Source organism: Gekko japonicus, unplaced genomic scaffold, assembly GCF_001447785.1.
Source record: "Gekko japonicus isolate JY-2015 unplaced genomic scaffold, Gekko_japonicus_V1.1 scaffold10, whole genome shotgun sequence".
NCBI lineage: Eukaryota > Metazoa > Chordata > Lepidosauria > Squamata > Gekkonidae > Gekko > Gekko japonicus.
In genome coordinates, this window is record NW_015167526.1 from 1,003,966 (window position 1) to 1,024,380 (window position 20,415).

The window sequence follows — 20,415 nt, forward strand, 5'->3', positions numbered from 1 at the left end:
ATACCAGTACAGATCTCCTTATGCAATTTGCATACAAAACAGATAACCAACTTTGCTTCTCAGGAATTCAAAGTGATAAAGCTGTTTATGGGTCCTTCCCTAGGTGAATACCTGTAACAGAGATGCCTTTATGAGGGCCTCATTTTGCCCCTGCCTGTGGTGGTCAAACAACAAATACATACACTACAAAAACCTTATTTATAAGTTAAAGTGTTCTATATGTTCCATCTTATAAAGTACATTGTGTATTAGTCATAATATTCTAAAACAGGTATATATTCATTACATGCAATATCAACAATAATAATCCGTTTGTACAATCTAATAGCTACCAGTCAATTTACATCCTTTTAACACAATCAACCCCTATGGGGGTTTCTAGACTTGTACACCCGCTTGAAAAAGACAGTAGCGCTCCATCTATGATTGTCAGCTGCTTAATGGACCTTTTGTAGGACCAGCAACAAACATCAATTTAAACTTCAATGTAACCACAAAAGGAAACTTCCCCCTTTAGAAGACTTTCAAGCAAGGAGAAGCGGGTGTACAATTCTAGAAACTCCCATTGGGGTTGATTGTGTAAAAAGGATGTAAATTGACTGGTAGCTATTAGATTGTACAAACGGATTATTATTGTTGATATTGCATGTGATGAATATATACCTGTTTTAGAATATTATGACTAATACACAATGCACTTTATAAGATGGAACATATAGAACACTTTAACTTATAAATAAGGATTTTGCAGTGTATATATTTGTTTTTTGACTCTTCTAACACTGCAGCTCGAGTTTCCACACCTGCCTGTGGTAGAGCAAGCCCTAGGATGAAATCCTCAAGATAATCAAGGCACAGCAGCTTTAACGCTGAGGACTACACACGAGGGGTGTGGTTACTGGCTAGGGACCAGTGACCACACTCCCCACATTCCCATAGGGATGCACAAGTAACCACAGATCTTCCCACACAGATGAAGCTACAGATGACCCGTTTCCAAGAGACATGTTTTGATGTAGGATTTTATGAATTCACAAATGCTGTAAAGAAATTCTGCAGCTTGGAGCCAACCACCACTCTGAGACACCAAATTTCAACATCTGCCTTCAATGATCCTGTGTTTGGCAAATGCAGTTTATCCCATTGTCCTGCTACTCTGGAGTGTGAAGTGACAGCCGTTTTAGGAGTATTCCCCTTTTTACACAGCTCTTACAGAATCCTGCCAATGCTGTCCCACACTTGGGCCTCATCCTCTCAGTGTATCTGGGAGCGAGGAGGGAATCCAGTGGAAACCAGTTCCTTCAGGCCACAGAAACCACTTAAGTGGGGCATCGTGGCTCACAGCAAACCTTTCAGCCTACCACTTATTAAAGGGGCCTGCTGGGAAAACGAAACAAACCACCTTGAATGCTGCAACCGCTTTGCTAGTTACATTTTTTGTAAGAGGCCCAAAATGGAAAAAATAGCATCTTTGCCGTTAGGAATGAAGAGGTGCTTCCATGAGCCTCAAAAACAGATAACAAGACAGGGAGCAAAAACCCCCAATAACAGTGTGTTATAATAGCACAGAACAGAATGTTTTCTTGGGCAATGTCCTGAGAACAAGAAGTTACGTTACTCCTTGTAGCCAACTGCAAGTTGTCCTCAAATGCATTTAAGAATGTGAATTATATACACCAATTTCTTCAGGCCTCAAAAAAAAACCCTCTTTGGAATAGCCGCACTCATTTCAAGAAACTAATCCAGAACAAAAGGACCGAAGCAGACTGTTTAGGTCACCCTGTCTCAAAACACAAAGAGGGAATTCCTAGAATCCTCCAAGCTCTTAAGATTGGCTCCCTTCAATGGCACTGTCCGTTCCAGATCGCGGCGGCCTCCCAAGACCACGCCAGCCGTTCAGAGCGCTCTCCAGTCAATGGGCTTCTTCCCAGATTTTTCCAGTAATTCGTTTGTTTTTGAGAAATGCTTACAGCCGAAGAAGCCCCTGTGCACAGAGAGGGGCGAAGGGTGGACCGTCTGCAAGACGTGGTGACGTTTCTGCAAGACAGCAGAGAAAGAAAGCTCACCTCACCATCATTCCTGCCCGTGTTTGATAGACCACCAGAATGTATAATTATTTACTGAACACATTTCTAAGCCACCTTTCCATGCAACTCTTGGCCCCCCAAGGCAGCGAACACTAAACACATTTCAAAACAGAGCAGCAGAATCTAAACCTTGGGCATTTGTTCAGGAACCTAAACATGAGTCCAAGAAAACGAACATCCCAAGAACCCTATTACACGGTACCAGAACCAAAGAAGGAGTTGCCCAAACGAATCTCATTTGCCTAGGATGCTGCAGGGGCAGGACTTCTTATTTTGGCTTACAGGATGTTGAAAGATTCAGGTGGGTAGCCATGTCGGTTTGAAGCAAGAGAACCAAGTTTGCATTCAGTGGGCACCTTTAAGACGAACAAAGTTTATTCCTGGGTAAAAGCTTTTGTGTGCATGCAGACTTCGTAAATCGTAATATACGTATGAGGTATCTGAAGTGCATGCACACAATAGCTTATACCCATAATAAAACTTTGTTGCTCCTAAAGGTGCCCAATGGACCCAAACGTTTTTCTAGAGTGTAGACAGGTTAGATCTATTGTGTGAAAAAGGAAGGAGTCTGCATTAAACATAAGAACATAAGAGAACCAACATTGGATCAGGCCAACGGCCCATCCAGTCCAACACCCTGTTCACACGGTGGCCAAAAAAACCAGGTGCCCTCGGGAAGTCCAGCTGTGAGGCCAGGACACTAGAAGCCCTCCCACTCTTGCCCCCCCCCCCCCAAGCACCAAAATTACAGAGCATCCCTTGCCCCGGACTGAAAGTTCCTATCTACACCTTGTGGCTAAAAGCAACTGATGGACCTCTGATTCATATGTTTATCTAATTACCCCTTGAAGCCGTCCATGCTTGTAGCCGCCACCACCTCCTGTGGCAGTGAATTCCACCATTGCAGAACATGATTATCACACTGTGTCAGGTCAAAAGATTATTTGGATCAGTATCCTGTCTTCTGCCAGAGAAAATCAAAAGTAGCATGGAGACACAGCCACCCTCCGAAATCCAGTCTCCATCCCCAGTAGCTAGCAGTGGCTAGTTTCTAAACACAGAGGCTTCACTGCTGTGCTGGATGGCTGACTGCCTCCCCCCCAATCAAATAAATGCACTGAAGAGGCCATTGCCGGAAGCCAGAGCGGAGGTTTAGAGACTCCTCACTGCGTGCCAGCTGACCCAGCCTCCTCCACTCTCCAAGCAGGCCCGACTTCCATATGGACGGAAGAGGCCAGATGTACCTACTCGGTCAATAGCGCTGCCCTTCCTCTGAGCATAGGCTCCCCAGAGCATGAAGACCAGCCCGTCCAGGTTCTTGTTCAGCCACGACACCACCGCATCCGTGAACTGCTCCCAGCCCTTCTCCTTGTGAGAATTGGCCTGGTGTGCTCGAACTGTGAGGACGGCATTGAGCAAGAGGACTCCTGCAGAACACACAAGACAGGAAGGCGTGAGCACACAGTCAAGCAGCGACTAATGGTTTACGCAGCAGATGCACGTGGTCCTGGTTCACTGAGACACATGGGGAAGGCATACAGAAAGGGAATACACACATGGACAAACCACAAATCCATCTGCTGCACAAAGTGTGAATCTGTCCTAAGCTAAACACAACAATAAGCTTTGTCTGACTTTTCTCAGCTGCCATCCACAGTGGAGAAGCAGGAGAGTGCAACCTCTCAGCAGTAGAAAAGCAACTAGGGCTGGGATGAGGACCCACGTGCTCAAGGAGACTCTTCAGCTTCTGCCAGGGCATGGAAGGAAGAAATCTGCTCCTTCCTACCAGATGCTAATGCAGATGGCAAGAAAGAAAGGAAACTCAAATCACCTTGTCTGGCCCACCCCGTCAAGTCTCCATGGCCAGGATGAGAGAAGTCTTCTATGTCAGTCGCAAGCTCTTTGTAAATATTTTCTAGGCTGCAAGCAAAAATAAAACAGGTCTTTGTAACAGCTCCTTCCGAACCAGGGCCACACATTTCCGAATGAACTTCTTAGTTTCAAATAGCCTGCCGTATCCACAAGAACGTGTGTAGCGATGACATGTTGCCTTGAAAAGGAAGACCAATGAGAAGCATGCATGTCTGATCCTAACACAACTCTGGAATTTTTATGCAGGCAAAGGCGAACCTTACCTGGGTGGAGGCGGGACTGGTCTCTGGACGCTGAAACAGAGGCCGTGCGCTTGACTGGGTCCGTGATACGGGTCCTGGCCCAAGATGACAACTTTCACCTGAAGTTGCCAAAGCAGAAAAAGTTAGCAGCCACCTGTGAGGTTCTTGCTTATAGGGGAAACGGTTTTACCTTTAAACACTCTGTGTATATAAACTTGGTAATTTTCTGCTGCCACCAGGAATTAAAAATTCCAATTCTCTCTCTTTTGGTAGTATGGGCACTTCAGAGGACTATGTGGCCCTGAGGAAGTACTGTACTGATTTCTGGGACCAGTTTAAACAAAAATTGATTTTTTAAATAAAGAACAAAATAGGTTTCTGGTTATTTTGAACAGCTGCTGAAGAAAGGAACTTGTAAATATAACTGGCAAAGCTTGGTGCTACAGTCTCTCAAACTCCACTCTGACGGGTTTATACACTCAGATACATAGCCACACAGGGTACTCTGTTTTATTCACACTGAACAGAATCAACTCTCTTAGTCACACAGACTAAACTGTTGGTCTTATTCACACAGAATTAGACTCAGAATTCCATAGTCAGACAGACTATGTTCTCTTTTCAAGCTTCACACACAGAATCTTTCATAACTGAGTCACACAGACTCTCTTCAAAACTCTTCCATACTTGTCTCTCTCATATCACAGAATCTCCTCATAGGCCCCGGTCACACAGGCCGGATATCGCCGGGGGGGCGTGGCTAATTGCCCCGGCGCAGTTTGATGCGTGATTACGCGATCAGACACGCCAGCAGCACACCACGGGTCCTTCCCTCAGCACCGGCGGGTAAACGAGGGACTGGAGGGGAATGCTGCGCGCTGGCGCGATCACACCACAGGTGTCTGTAGGCAGCCCGTGGCAAACGTTTACTAGTGCCTTGGAGGTACTAGTTTTTTAAGGCGCATTGTCGGTGCCACCGGTGCGCTCCACTTCTCATATGTTAGGGTGTGATCGCGCCCGGATAATCCGCCCACCACCCATGCCTCTCCGCGGCAACTTTGCCATGTGTCCGGGGCCATAGACACACACACAGAATCCTTTCAGAACATCTCCTCCCACACTCTCAGTCAGCAGCAAATCAAATCACACTTGTCACCCTCTATCGCTCTTCTCATATTACTGCAGTCAAACATTTAAACACACACCAAAACATGGAATCATTACACCATCCTTGGTCAGTCCTGCTCTCAGTGTACTCTGCAATGCAGACAGATCTCGTTTACTGCTTTCTAAGTGAGGGCTGCAATTCTCAGAAGGTGGGCGAGGACTCCAAAGTAGGTTACAGCTGTCTCATGGGTATTTTGCCAGGTCAGGAAGGAGGAGAAAGAACAGCATGAGCTGGGAGAGGGGGCTCTGGAAAAGCCCAATGGCATTATAAACATTATGATGCAAGGCAAAGATGATGAGGTGCATCAAAAAAGATGGTCGAGGGTACGTAAACGGATTAAAGTTAGGTTATAATGACAGACTCAAAATGTACGGAAATATAAGATGTGGATGATTGTTTATATTTGTCAAAACCAATAAAAATAAATTATTTTTAAAAAATGGAAAGCCCAATGGCACATCTGGGTTTGCCTCAGCACAACGGGCAGAACATCGCAACATACAATAAAATATAAGACTTGATTCATGCCTTTTGTGCTGGGAAGGAGGAAAGTAACAGTCTTACTTTGCAAGTAAGTTCAGAAGCAGGGCCCAGTTGGAACAGTTTGAGACCCACTGGGCTCAGACTCCAACGAGTGGGGCTGGAAGAACGGTTGCCTCCCACATTATACTGGCAAAATAACCAGGTGGGCAGCTATGCTGGGCTGAAGCAGCAGAAGAAAATTTGAGTCCACTGGCATCTTTAAGACCAACTAAGTTTTATTCTGGGTGAGCTTTCGTGTGCAGGCATGCTTGCTTGGCAAGGTGGTTAGATGAGAGAAGCATGAGCTGCACACTGGGAAGTCCCCGTCTCAAGGTGCAGCTCAGTCAAAAGCTCACTGCAGGGCCTTAAGCAAGCCACTCCCAGCTGCCACCTGTCTGTCACTCCTTTGAGAGTAAAGCGATGGAGCTCCACTGTGATCAGAACTGCAGCTCAATGGGCCACCCAGAGACAAGCCAGGAGCCTGGACACATTAGCTGTTGTAGATTTCCCGGGCTGTGTGGCCGTGCTCTTGGCATTGTAGGACCTGACATTTCGCCAGCAGCTGTGACTGGCATCCTCAGAGGTTGAAAAACACAAAATGCTCTACATCTGACAACAGCACTACAGATAAGATTAGAATTTCAACAGCCGATCCATATGCAAAAGAACCTCCTCAGGAAAGCTCCTCCATTAGCATGTCCACAGCCTAGGGAAACTCCTACAAGAGAAGGACTCAGCCCTGCCCCACCTTCCTGGGTAGAGATAAATTACCTGCCTACCATTTTTCTTCTCACCTTGACACAGAGAGTACTCCGCCTTTCTGTGTTATACTTCTGAGAATACCAGTCACAGCTGCTGGTGAATTGTCAGGTCCCACAATGCCAAGACCGCAGCCGTACAGCCTGGAAAATCTACAACAACTAATTAACTCCGGCTGTGAAAGCCTTCGACAACATATAGCCTTCACACACTTGGGGGGCTGCCCAAGAATGGAGAAAGAGATGATTTTGTAAAGTAACCAGTCACACCCTGCTTCACCCCCACCCCTAGAGATGTGAAGGCCCGGGAAAAAAATGGAAAAATTAGGGGAAAAACCATTTCCCCCCGTTTTTTCTGAAAAATTGAAAAAAGGAAAGGAAAAAAATTGATTATGGAACATTTTATTTTAACATGATGAATAAAATATTTTAAGACAAGGTGTTCAAATATTTTCCAAATCATTTCCTAGGTTACAAACTGAACTCCCCAATGCAAGAACAAGATGCATTTCTTCCTTTAGGAGGTGCAATTGTCAGAAGAAAATTAAAAGGTTTCAGTTTTGTTTTTGCATGTGGGTGGGTATTCTGTTTGTAATAATTATTTGGATACACTATATTTTTAATAGGCTAGTTGTGATACTTTCATGCCAAGTAAAAATGTCCATAGTCATATTTTATGTTCCTAAAGTAACAGAATGACTTTCAATCTGGAAAAGACAAAAGAAATGCTAATGTAGCGTTTTTTTCAATTTTTCCAAAACATTTCTGGAACTTTTACATCTCTACCCACCCCACAAAAAGAGAAGGGCTCAGCATACTGTAGGAAGCATGGGGAAAGGACAGCAGCTGAGTCAGTCAAAGGGAAAGGGATGGTGGTAGACCGGCCCACTATGTAGCCCTTGAGAGCTTAGTGAACCTTGGGGATTTTGAGCATTGGGAGGGATTCCTAAACCACCCTCCCTCGCGGTTCCTCAAGAGGTGCATCTAGCGAAAGCCTGTACAGAACAGAAGGAAGATATTACTGGTGACATCCAGGCACCGAGCGGGAGCTGAAGTACAGATTCAGACCACGACAAGGCTCTTGCCCCCGGGGGTGATTCTTTCAGAATTACTCACCTACAATTATATGCATTTCTTATAGATATATTATGTAATACGTATAAACATAATTTAAGTGCATGCCATAAAAAGTACATAAGAGATACTACAAAGATGTAATGAATCCCCCAATTTGTATGTTTTGTATGTTGGTGTGATTATAATTAAAAAAATATATTCAGGAATAAAGAATTACTCACGTCATGGATATCACACATCTGGGTCCAGGTGAAGACTTGATTTGGGGGTGGGTAGACAGTGTAACGCTTGCGCTCCTCAGCCACAAAGGCCATTAGCTGGTTAGGGAGAGAGGAGGAGATATTTTTAGATATTTTTGTTTTAGATTCCCCCTTAGGAACAAGGGAGGCAATCAGGTAAGCATGTAGCACGCCAGGTTTTTGCTAGGTGCCAGCTTGGGTATCGAGCAGCTGCCTTCAAGTTGAACAATAAAACTTTCTTCTTGTGTCAAGAATAAGGAATCTCACTAATATCCAGGTTTTTGACAGGGAGCATCCAGCCAACTGTTCTGTAAAAAACAAATGGAGAAATCGCACGTACTAATGGCTTCTGAGGTGACACCCACGTGGGTGCAGATCAGGTGAGTCTTTAAAAAGTCCTAAGAACACCAGGGGGATATCGACCAGGACCAGGGCCTTTTCTGTGGCAGCACCAACTTTGCTAGAATGAGCTTCCGGACGAGATCACGGCCCTGCGGGACCTTTGACAGTTCTGCAGGGATACGAACATGGAGCTCTTTCGCCAGGCATTTAGGTAAGGAGCTGTGTTATCATCTATGCCAATTCTATTTCCAGCCTGAGCCTGTCGATAGTGGATGTACCGCTGAATGTACTTTACCACAGTTATACCGCCATCATTATGTTAATGGTTTTAATAACTTTTGTGTATTTTATATGGATATTTATACTGTTGCCTTATCTATTTTTTTATGTAAGCCACCCTGAGCCTGCCTCACCGGGGGGGGGGGAATCAAATAAATAAATAAAACAATAAACAAATAAATAAAAAACGTGGCCACTCAAGGAGCATGTATTCTGTAGGAACGGGAAGAATGCAAGCCTCGTGCACTGGCAGGGGTTCCTCCTTTTGTGGGGGGTGGGAAATGACTCCAAACCCAATTCACAGCTGAACCAACAGTTGCTTGTCTTGGCTCTCAAGGGATGCCTTTTCCTGCATATTCCTATGTGACAGCTTTATTTTTACCAGCAAGGTCTTTGTTCAGGAGGAGGAGAGGAGGAGATTGGATTTATACCCCGCCCTTCACTACCCGAAGGAGTCTCAGAGCGGCTTACAAACTCCTTTCCCTTCCCCTCCCTACAGCAGACACCCTGTGAGGGAGGTGGGGCTGAGAGAGCTCTGAGAGAAACTGCTCTTTTTCAAGAACAGCTGTGCCAGAACTATGGCTTGCCCAAGGTCATCCAGCCAGGTGCAAGTGGAGGAGTGGGGAATCAAACCCAATTCTCCCAGATTAGAGTCCGCACACTTAACCACTACACCAAACTACCTCACTTGTCTACAGTATGTTCTGCTACACTTTGGGCTGCTTCATATTGGTGGAACAATCTCCTGGAAGAGCTTGGGGCCTCCTGCTATCCTAGCTTTCAAGCACTGCTACCGACAGAATTATTCTGCACAGCTTTGGGGGTAGGCTGAACCCTGGCAAAAGGCAGTATCCTCCCAGTGCATCAGAAAGAGTTTTAATATGATTTGCATGCACTATAGATCTGTTTTAATGTTTTTGTATGCTGCTTCAATTACACGGTTAAAGGAAGATCCAGATGGGCAGCCGGGTTGGTCCAAAGCAACAGAACAAATTTTGGGTCCAGTGGCTCCTTTTTGACCAATAAAGATTTATTCAAGATGGGAGCTTTCGTGTGCAGAAGTGAACAAGCTGAAACTGAATCCTGACAAGACAAAGGTGATGTAGGTGGGGAAGGCAGAGACCTGGGAAGGCATTCTGCGTCCCACATTTTGTGGGTTCAGCTGACCCTCACTGACTTAGTTAACAGTACAGGGGGCATATGTAATTTTCACTTCGCCTGGAAGATTACTCCCTTCCTTCAACAGACTGATCTGGCCATGTGGATCCACACCATAATGCTAGACTACTGTAACACACCCTTAATTTCTGAAATCCTGCTTCTGCATTTCCTATGCCTTATACAGTTTTTATAGCAATTTTTAAACTTCTGCAATACTTTTTTACTGCATTTATTGTATACTGTTCCTATTGTATCATTAAATTTTGCAACCATCTCAATTTTCAGATAAAGGCATAAAGTAAATAAATAAGTAAATGCACAGTTTTTATCTGCCTTTGGTCCTGAAGTGTCCAAGAAAATAATGGCTATATAAATACTTTAAATAAACGTTGTGAGGATCAAAATACAGCACTGTGTTCAAAGAGAACAATAACTAAATGGTATTAACTGCTCTGAACTTTAAACAATAGAGAAATCATGTTCCAAATATATACAAGGAAGGGGCTTTGACCAATTTTTCTATCCAGTGGGCTGAATAAATCTGTCCACCAAGACAAAAGCATAATAATAAAAATACACCAAGTGCCTTACAATACATAGAAGGAACGTATTAAGTAACAAAATAAAGTTAACAAAAGGAAAACAGGAGTGGGAAATAAAAAACAAGAAAGCACAATCCTATGGGGGCTAATAGAAACCTGTGGAAGATCCCCTGCTTTGCAGACAGAAGACCCCAGATTCAGTTTTTGGCATCTGGTTTAAGACTCTCAATTGCCAAAGCGTGAAGGAAGTGGACAGCAGCTACCACTGACCTCCTACCTGACCCATAACAAGTCAGCTTCCTATAATGTTGTCCCGGTTACTAACTTATATAAGCACTTAGATTATTTTTTGTTAACATTACCGGTTAGATGCTGAGTGTATAGCTTATTTTACTTTAAAATGCAAACAATGTCTTAGGTTACTTATACAGTGTGGCTGGTTTGTTATTCATGTTTATGTCATTGTTTTGAAGTGTTCTGTGGTTGGTTAAAAAAAAGTGCAGAAAAGGGCAACTCGAATGATAAAAGGGTTGGAACACGTTCCCTATGAGGAAAGGTTAAGGCGCTTAGGGCACTTTAGCTTGGAGAAACGACGACTGAGGGGTGACATGATTGAGGTTTATAAGATTATGCATGGGAAAGAGCAGGTAGAGAAAGAGGTACTTTTCTCCCTTTCTCACAATACAAGAACCCGTGGGCACTCCATGAAATTGCTGAGCGGTCGGGTTAGAACAGATAAAAGGAAGTACTTCTTCACCCAAAGAGTGATTAACACATGGAATTCACTGCCACAGGAAGTGGTGGCGGCTACAAGCATGGACGGCTTCAAAAGGGAATTAGATAAGCATATGGAGCAGAGGTCCATCAGTGGCTATTAGCCACAAGGTATAGATAGGGACTCTGGGGCAAGTGATGCTCTGTCTTCTTGGTGCTTGGGGGGGGTCAACAGTGGGATGGCTTCTAATGTCCTGGCCCCACTGGTGGACCTCCTGATGGCACCTGGTATTTCTGGCCACTGTGTGACACAGAGTGTTGGACTGGATGGGCCTTTGGCCTGATCCAACACTGGCGTCTCTTATGTTCTTATGTTGGAGTTTGATTCTTGCTACCTTATGCTGTCTTTCCCCCCTTCTGTATATGACATTGATAAAAATAAAAGTTGTTAAAAAATAAAAAGTCAGCTCCATACAAAAGGGGGTGGGGCTCAGTGGGAAGTTAGATCCCGGGTTCAGTTGTAGCTTCTCCGAACAACAGGGCAGCAGAAAGCTCCGGATTAACAGCGAACGGATGTGCCTCTCGCTTACCTGGGAGAAATAGGGCTTGGAGAACTCCCCCGTCAGCGAGACCCTCCAGCTGCGCCCGATCTCCGCGGGGACGAAGCTGTTTGTGCGGGCAGCGAGTCTTTGCAAAGCCGCCTCTTTGTTTCTCCGGATCCGTTCCAGCTGCTCCGGGCTCAGAGGAGGAGACCGAGGGGAGGAAACATCCGCCTTTGACCTCTTGGGGGAGCAGGCCTGGGAAAGACCGAGGAAGCAGCCGTGGACCGGGAGGAGGAAAGAAGAAGGCGAAGAAGGGAGGTGGGGAAGGGAGGCCAGACTCCTCGCGGCGGAAGCAGCCATGGGCCGGGAGGGACCCAAACAACAGTCACAACAACAACTTCCGGTCAAAGAACCCCACGCGGGCGTTTCGCGGCAAAACGGCAGGACCAACAGCCCACCCCCGCGTCCCTATTGGACGGCCAGACAAGCCCCGCCCTCCCACTGCCATCTTAGTTAACCGCGGGACGAACGGCCTGCCTACCGCCCCCTCCGGTTGCTAAGGAAGCCCTGATCTCTATTGGTTCACACCTTAGTCCCACCTCCCACACCACTTTCTATTGGTTGTAGCGCAACGAAGGGCGCTTCCGATTGGTCGCCGCCTCTGGCTGGCGCCTTTTTCCAACGCGCGCGAACTCAAGCAATGAATTAAAAACTTCTCGGTTCTCCCCTTCTGGCCTTAAAGAAGCGCTCCTCCCGCTTCCCCTTACCTCGGCGGTCTCGCCTGGCTCCGGAGAGCGGCTCCGCTTCTTGCCGGGCTCCGCCGCGAAAAAGGAGAGCAGCGTCTTCTGCCCGATCATGGTGGCTCCGTTGATAGGCAGGGGTGCGGCGCTGCAGCTCTGGAGGAGCCCGGTCCGGTTGGGCGCGGAGGACGAGGAACAGGAGGAGGATCCGCTGCCACCGCTTTTTCCCCCCCTCACAGCGGGACCCGTTTTTGTCCTCTCAGAGACCCAAAATTGGCGCCAAAAGGCGTGCGCATGCGTACGAGAAGAGGGCGGCCTGTACCTGAGGGGTTCGGTCTACGCATGCGTGGCCCCGCGAGGAAAACAAGACTAACCGGGGAAGACACGTGTGTCTGACGCATGCGCGTTGTGTGCCAGTCTGGTGCGCGGCTTGTCTTGGCCTTTGGGCACCGCTGATTCCTGCTTTGACGGCCCAGAAGCTGAGAAGATGCGGGCAGAGGCGTTCAGACGCACACAGCTCCCCCTGACTCGCGTGTTCAGGCGCAGTGACGTGTGAACGGAGGAGAGAGGAGGTGCCCCCTTCTGCTCTGGGCAGATTCCCGCCCGGGGAGTCTGAGCTGCGGTGGCTGGGCCGACCTGCCCGGCGGGACGGGGGCTTCCTTGCGAGTAAGTGGGCGGGGGTTCATGCACCGATCCCTCCTCTTTCTCTACCTGCTCTATCCCATGCATGGCCGGTGTGCCACAATCTCACCATCAGTTCAGTTTCCCTTTGCACTTTGCTATATGGTGTCTCTCCATCCCCTTCTGCTGCTGTTCAGTGTTTGTTTCCTAAGTTAGCCGGCCAGGTCCCCCACCCCACCCTGTTTACAAAAACAGCACAGTGGCTCTGGCCGCCCTGTTGCTGGCTTTCACCTGCTGGTTCTCCTACGCATACTGCTCTTGCACATGGAAGCTCCATTTAGCTCCCACCTATCTCCCTTTTTATCCCACCTGAAGAAGCATACAGGCTTTCTCCTTCCTTGTTTTTTAACAGATACCCCCCCCCATACCTGTCCCCTCTGAGTGTAGCTTTGTTTGATCCTTTTGATGGCCATTTTAACCTGTTTTGGCAATTCTCATAAGTGTCTTGTGTACCGTATGAAGAAGGGATTCCTGTCTTTTTTTCTAAGCCTTCCAGAAATCCACTTAATTGGGTGACTGAATATACAGTGGAATATAGCACTTAGCTATTTCCACACCCAGCAACATCCCATTTAACACTTTATGTAGTTCTGTTAAATGCAGGCTTATTCTTCACTCCTTCCCCCAAATTCAGGTGTGTTGCAACTGGCAAATGGATAAATTCCTAGTCCGAGGAGCTCTTAAGCTCACACCAGAGAAGAGAAAGCATCAGCCGGAGGAAGAGGATGCAGACTGTACCAACAAAAAGAATGAAACGGAGGAGAAAAGGCCCACGCTTCCGGTGGCCATCCTGGATGAACCCCGCCGGATGCATGCCAACCCTTGGAGAGAAATTCGGGCTGAGGGGTTGAACTGCAGCTACACAATCCTGTTTGGCAAAGCCAAGGCTGACGGGCTCTTCCAAGAATTGGAAAAGGATGTAGAATATTTTAAAGGTAAATGAATGCCTGGAGTCTAATCTTTAGCTGGTGGCCCAGAACTCACCCTCTGAATCCATGAGCAGCAATTAGCCACCTGAAAGGCTGCATTAAAAATCTACTGTTTTTTATTGATAAGGTAGCAGCCACATTGATTGGGTCAATATGTGTTCTAGTCGAGAGAAAGAGATTGAGTTTCTAGACACTCTAAATGACTGTGCTATGGAGCAGATGGTTACGGAACTTACCAGGGGAGAGGCGATCCGTGATTTGATCCTAAGTAACACTCAAGACCTGGTGAGAGATGTAAAAGTGATTGCACCGCTTTGGAACAGTGATCATAATGTTGTTGAGTTCAACATTTGTACAAATAGGGAATTGGCCAAAAAGACTCACACAACCACTTTTAACTTTAAAAGGGGTAATTTTTCTGATATGAGGGGACATGTGGGGAGGAAACTGAAGGGAAAAGTAGAAAGGGTCAAAACCATTGGGGAAGCTTGGAAACTATTTGAAACTACGATTCTAGAAGCTCAAAAAAAATATATTCCGCAGGTTAGGAAAGGCACAAACAGGTATAAGAAAAAGCCTACATGGTTAACAAACAAAGTAATGGAAGCTGTAAAAGGTAAAAAGGATTCCTTTAAGCGGTGGAAAGCTAGTCACAGTGAGGCTGATAAAACGGAACACAGGCTATGGCAAATAAAATGCAAGTCTGTAGTCAGGCAGGCAAAAAGGAAATATGAGGAGCATATAGCAAAAAATGTAAAGACCAACAATAAAACTTTCTTCAAATACATTAGAAACAGGAAACCAGCCAGGGAGGCAGTGGGGCCCTTGGATGACCAAGGGGTAAAAGGAGTACTGAAGGATGATAGGGAAATGGCTGAGAAGCTAAATGCATTTTTTGCCTCCGTCTTCACTGTGGAAGATGAGAGGTGCTTGCCCACTCCAGAGCCGCTGAGTTCGGGAGGGGTGTTGAAAGACCTGAGTCAGATTGAGGTGACGAGAGAGGAGGTCCTAAAACTGATAAACAACTTAAAAACTGATAAATCACCAGGCCCAGATGGCATACATCCAAGAGTTCTGAAAGAACTCAATTGTGAACTTGTGGATCTCCTGACAAAAATATGTAATCTCTCCTTAAAATCAGCCTCCATTCCTGAGGACTGGAAGGTAGCTAATGTCACTCCCATCTTTAAAAAGGGTTCCAGAGGAGATCCGGGAAATTACAGGCCAGTCAGTCTGACGTCGATACCGGGTAAATTGGTGGAAACCATTATTAAGGAAAGAATTAGTAGGCACATAGATGAACAAAACCTATTGAGGCAGACTCAACATGGGTTCTGTAAGGGAAGATCTTGTCTCACTAACCTGTTAATGTTCTTTGAGGGGGTGAACAAACATGTGGACAAGGGGGATCCAATAGATATTGTTTACCTTGACTTCCAGAAAGCTTTTGATAAAGTTCCTCATCAAAGGCTCCTAAGCAAGCTCAAAAATCATGGGATAAAAGGACAAGTCCTTTTATGGATCAAAAACTGGCTAATTAATAGAAAACAGAGAGTGAGTATAAATGGGCAGTTCTCCCAGTGGAGGGGTGTAAGCAGTGGGGTACCACAGGGATCAGTACTTGGTCCACTGCTTTTTAACTTGTTCATTAATGATTTGGAGTTGGGAGTAAGCAGTGAAGTGGCTAAATTTGCGGATGATACGAAGTTGTTCAGGGTGGTGAAAACCAGTGAGGATTGTGAGGCACTCCAAAGGGATCTGTCAAAGTTGGGCGAGTGGGCGTCAACATGGCAAATGGGGTTCAATGTGGCCAAGTGCAAGGTGATGCACATTGGAGCCAAAAATCCTAACTATAAATACACGTTGATGGGGTCTGAACTGGCAGAGACAGATCAAGAGAGAGATCTTGGAGTTGTAGTAGATAACTCACTGAAAATGTCGAGACAGTGTGTGACTGCAATAAAGAAGGCCAATGCTATGCTGGGGATTATTAGGAAGGGTATTGTAAACAGATCAGCCAATATCATAATGCCGCTATATAAATCAATGGTGCGACCTCATCTGGAATACTGTGTGCAATTCTGGTCACCACACCTTAAAAAGGATATTATAGCTTTGGAAAAAGTGCAGAAAAGAGCAACTCGAATGATAAAAGGGTTGGAACACTTTCCCTATGAGGAACGGTTAAGGCGCTTAGGGCTCTTTAGCTTGGAGAAACGACGACTGAGGGGTGACATGATTGAGGTTTATAAGATTATGCATGGGAAAGAGCAGGTAGAGAAAGAGGTACTTTTCTCCCTTTCTCACAATACAAGAACCCGTGGGCACTCCATGAAATTGCTGAGCGGTCGGGTTAGAACGGATAAAAGGAAGTACTTCTTCACCCAAAGAGTGATTAACACTTGGAATTCACTGCCACAGGAAGTGGTGGCAGCTACAAGCATGGACGGCTTCAAAAGGGAATTAGATAAGCATATAGAGCAGAGGTCCATCAGTGGCTATTAGCCACAAGGTATAGATAGGGGCTCTGGGGCAAGTGATGCTCTGTCTTCTTGGTGCTTGGGGGGGGGGGTCAACAGTGGGAGGGCTTCTAATGTCCTGGCCCCACTGGTGGACCTCCTGATGGCACTGGTATATCTGGCCACTGGGTGATACAGAGTGTTGGACTGGATGGGCCTTTGGCCTGATCCAACATTGGCATCTCTTATGTTCTTATGTCCTTAAATTGCTGAGCGGTCGGGTTAGAACGGATAAAAGGAAGTACTTCTTCACCCAAAGGGTGATTAACACTTGGAATTCACTGCCACAGGAAGTGGTGGCGGCTACAAGCATGGAAGGCTTCAAGAGAGAATTAGATAAGCATATGGAGCAGAGGTCCATCAGTGGCTATTAGCCACAAGGTATAGATAGGGACTCTGGGGCAAGTGATGCTCTGTACATCTTGGTGCTTGGGGGGGTCAACAGTGGGATGGCTTCTCATGTCCTGGCCCCACTGGTGGACCTCCTGATGGCGCCTGGTATTTCTGGCCACTGTGTGATACAGAGTGTTGGACTGGATGGGCCTTTGGCCTTATCCAACATTGGCATCTCTTATGTTCTTATGTTCATAGCAAGTGTAGTGGCTAAGTCACTAGTTTTCAGTGCTGCTACATCCTTTAAAAAATTACTTTCTTTAAAAAAACATTTGTGTGTACTACCTTGTTGACAATTAACACAATGCCAGTAACAACTTCAGGGATGAAGGGAAAGATTGGGTTTAAAATTGATGGGGAGGAGGGGAAGGATCTCACAGAATGGAAGAAGAAGAGAATGGATCTATACCCCATGGCCCTTCACTACCTGAAGGAGTCTCAGAGCGGCTCACAAACTCCTTTCCCTTCCCCTCCCCACAACAGAGACCCCGTGAGGCAGGTGGGGCTGAGAGAGCTCTGACAGAAACGGCTCTTTTTCAAGAACAGCTCTGACAGAACTATGGCTTGCCCAAGGCCACCCAGCAGCTGCAAGCGGAGGAGTGGGGAATCAAACCCGGTTCTCCCAGATTAGTCTGTGCAGTTAACCAAGATGCCAATATGGAGAGGGAGAAAGCAGTACTTCATGAAATAAAAGGCCAAATCTCTCTCCCAAAAAGTTGATGGCAGGTAACTATAGCTCAAAATTAATTTCAGACTTACTGTCCAGTGGGAATCCCTTCTGAATTGATTCATCCATTGAGGAACCCATGCACATGACAGAGCATTCTGGGGAGCACGCTGTGTTGACACAGACTGGCGCAGGCTAGATTTCTTTGGCGTCACCAATGTCCCATGTGAGCCAAGAATGTGTTTTAGGATACGCAACACTCTACAGCTGCTGTGAATTGCTGATTGGTAGCCATGGCTGTCTTTCTTAGGGGAAAGCTTGACTACCATTTACTAATATTGAGGAAGACATCCCCCCCCCAACACACACGCAGTCAGAGCCGGTTCGGTGTAGTGGTTAAGAGCGTGGACTCTAATCTGGGAGAACCAGGTTTGATTCCCCACGTCTCCACATGCAGCGGCAGGTGTGACCTTGGGTCAGTCACAAGTTCTCTCAGAGCTGTTCTCTCAAGGGCACTTCTCGGGAGAGCTCTCTCTGCCCCACCTACCTCCCAGGGTGTCTGTTGTGGGAAGAGGAAGGGAAAGGGATTGTAAGCCGCCGAGACTCCTTTGGGTAGTGAAGACTGGGGTATAAATCCAATCTCCTGTCCTCCATGCATACACACACACAAATTCCTTGGAGCGCTGTGGTTTCAAAACCAGTGCCCTGATGCATTGTATGTAGTATGGGCCTTTCAGTCTTTTGACAAATGCCAATTCTTGCTTATATCCAGTTGCGGAAACCCTCCTTGAGCTTTTTCATGTGTCTTTTCCAAACAGGGGAGTTGACCAAACTGCAGGTCTTTGGCAAGTGGCACAACATTCCAAGGAGGCAGGTGACCTACGGTGACTCTGGGTTGACCTACACCTACTCAGGTGTCACCTTCTCTCCCAAGCCCTGGATCCCAGTTCTGGAGCGCATCAGGGACCAGGTCCAGCTGGCCACAAGCCACACCTTCAACTTTGTTCTTATTAACAGGTAACTGTCAAGGCTGGGATGACATGAAGGGCTTGCGTCTCTGCCCGCCATGTAGGGTGGGTTGCGTGTGCTGACGCCTCTGCGTGTATCCGAACATGGGACCTGCCCTTGGTGGTTGTTGGGGGACTTCAACTGGGGCGGAGACTAAGAGAGACAAGAGCTTGAGTGGGCCTCTCCTGCCTTCACAGATACAAAGACGGACACGATCACATGGGGGAGCACCGGGACGACGAGAGGGAACTGGCCCCTCGCAGCCCCATCGCTTCCGTCTCCTTCGGGGCCCGCAGGGACTTTGTCTTCCGGCACGGGGCTTCCCGGGGCAGAAGGGCCTTGTGCCGCATCGAGCCCGTCAGGTTGCAGCTGGAACACGGCAGCTTGCTGATGATGAACTTCCCGACCAACCGCTACTGGTACCACAGTTTGCCCAGCCGCAAGAAGGTCTTGGCTCCGAGAATCAACCTAACCTTTCGGAACGTAATGGCTGCCTAGCGCCGCGAGACGCGCACACCTGTCCGATTTGCACATGCCCATTCCTTGTCCCTCTTGAAACAGGGGCTTCTGTTCTGAAGTCGCCAACAGCCACCTTCTTAATGCCTGAAGGGTAACCCTACTTCAGTGTTTTTGAACCAGGAAGCGAAGGGAAATTGTGAGCTCAGCTGAGCATTTGAGTTACCACTACTCAGTACATGTTACATGTTTGGCTCATGTGCCTTCAGGGGTCTGGCTGGCTTCCTCTCCTCTCGATGGTGCAGCTGCAGAAAAGGGAGCAGGACCGTACCTTGTTCTGGGTGTGTCTCCCTTCTGAACTGAGAACAGAAGACGCTGGGGCTGTGTTCCTCGGCTGTTCTAAAGTAGCCTTCCACCCAGAAGAACTGACACAGTCATCTAAGCCTGCTCCAGTAGTCTGTCATTGCAGCTGGAAGCCCTTATTCCACGCACTGGCATCCAGATTTGTCACTGCTGTCGGGCAAATCCTATTTCTTCCTTCTGTTCTGGAGCCAGTATCGGGCATCTTTCTACCATAGCCTTAGCCTTATTCGGACCTCCCAAGTATGATCAGTGTAGTCTAGGGGAAATCTAAGGCTAAAGACAGCCTTCCTTCCCTTCACTTTCAAGAGACCTGAAAGTGGGTTTAAGAACCTTCAGTGCAGCGTATTCAATTTTTTAAGAACTCCTATCAAGGTAACAACAGGGTTTGCAGAGTTTGGGAATGACATAAAAGCCTTCCAGGTATGTTTGCCAGAGTCCCAGGAGTTGGGTGAATTATATACTCTGAGCACCAAGCCAAGTTCTCCGAAAAACCCTGACTCCAGCCTTCAAGTGTGATTTTTATTCATCAGCTACTTAGTTTGGAGGTTTCTGTCCCCAATACGGCAGCACACCTTCTTTCAAACACACGTTCTCAATAAAAATCAGTCTGGCAGAAACCAAAACACTTCCGTGTTGCTTGAAACCACGTTTCGGACCCATGCTTCTGCTTCTACAAACCCTCACAGCAGTGCCCATGTTTCAAGTCAGTTGAGAAGGAGAGACAGACGGCACAACCATAAGCACATCTGTCTGATTAAGGGTGCCAAATAGGGAGACAGCAAGCTTTATTTGAGAGGAATGCAAGGGGAGGGGCTGTTTGGGGAAAGTTATCAAGGAGTTTGCGGTGGAAATCAGACAAAGGCTGCTGTGACCGGGGGGGGGGAGAGGGAGGCCGTCCCTGGGCGACCCTTTTACATTTCTAACCAGTCTTGTTTGTTTTATTGCTGCCATGCAAAGCCAGTACACAGATCCTTTCCGTAACAGCCTGAGCAAACATGTAACACATAAACAGTCCAGAGTGTTTTATTAATATGCACACAGATCAGAAAAAAAACCTCCAGTCTTAGGGCTGCTGCATCCGCTCCGCCACTAGCCAGTCACTCCATCCGAACAT

The 20,415-nt window shown here is 46.8% G+C and overlaps 2 protein-coding genes across 3 annotated transcripts; one reads left to right on the forward strand and one right to left on the reverse strand.

Annotated features, from left to right (window-relative positions):
* Nucleotides 1–1,713: 1,713 nt before the first annotated feature.
* On the reverse strand, nucleotides 1,714–12,539 carry UNG (uracil DNA glycosylase). 2 transcript variants are annotated; one of them, XM_015413245.1, is made up of 7 exons: nucleotides 12,313–12,539; nucleotides 11,594–11,800; nucleotides 7,948–8,043; nucleotides 4,223–4,320; nucleotides 3,919–4,007; nucleotides 3,336–3,514; nucleotides 1,714–2,037 (listed from the first exon to the last, which is right to left on the reverse strand). In XM_015413245.1, exons 1-7 carry the CDS (start codon nucleotides 12,400–12,402, stop codon nucleotides 1,897–1,899), a joined length of 900 nt encoding a protein of 299 aa, XP_015268731.1. In that variant the 5' UTR covers nucleotides 12,403–12,539; the 3' UTR covers nucleotides 1,714–1,896. The 2 variants fall into 2 exon arrangements, with proteins under 2 accessions (XP_015268731.1, XP_015268730.1); XM_015413244.1 differs by lacking the exon at nucleotides 12,313–12,539 and having other exon boundaries at nucleotides 11,594–11,941.
* Nucleotides 12,540–12,701: 162 nt separating this feature from the next.
* Nucleotides 12,702–19,074, forward strand: ALKBH2 (alkB homolog 2, alpha-ketoglutarate-dependent dioxygenase). The gene is made up of 4 exons (XM_015413249.1): nucleotides 12,702–12,951; nucleotides 13,601–13,901; nucleotides 18,293–18,491; nucleotides 18,680–19,074. The coding sequence occupies exons 2-4, from the start codon at nucleotides 13,619–13,621 to the stop codon at nucleotides 18,978–18,980; spliced, it is 783 nt and encodes a 260-aa protein (XP_015268735.1). The 5' UTR covers nucleotides 12,702–12,951; nucleotides 13,601–13,618; the 3' UTR covers nucleotides 18,981–19,074.
* Nucleotides 19,075–20,415: the final 1,341 nt, after the last annotated feature.

Excerpts from the sequence above, each read along its gene's own strand:
- UNG (XM_015413244.1), bottom strand. The coding sequence starts at position 11,905 with ATGGCTGCTTCCGCCGCGAGGAGTCTGGCCTCCCTTCCCCACCTCCCT. Across the intron at positions 8,044-11,593 it reads CCAAGCCCTATTTCTCCCAG|CTAATGGCCTTTGTGGCTGA; the intron begins GTAAGCGAGAGG and ends CTCCCTAACCAG. Across the intron at positions 3,515-3,918 it reads GACGGGGTGGGCCAGACAAG|GAGTCCTCTTGCTCAATGCC; the intron begins GTGATTTGAGTT and ends TGTGTTCTGCAG.
- ALKBH2 (XM_015413249.1), top strand. The coding sequence starts at position 13,619 with ATGGATAAATTCCTAGTCCGAGGAGCTCTTAAGCTCACACCAGAGAAG. Across the intron at positions 13,902-18,292 it reads GGATGTAGAATATTTTAAAG|GGGAGTTGACCAAACTGCAG; the intron begins GTAAATGAATGC and ends TTTTCCAAACAG. Across the intron at positions 18,492-18,679 it reads AACTTTGTTCTTATTAACAG|ATACAAAGACGGACACGATC; the intron begins GTAACTGTCAAG and ends CTGCCTTCACAG.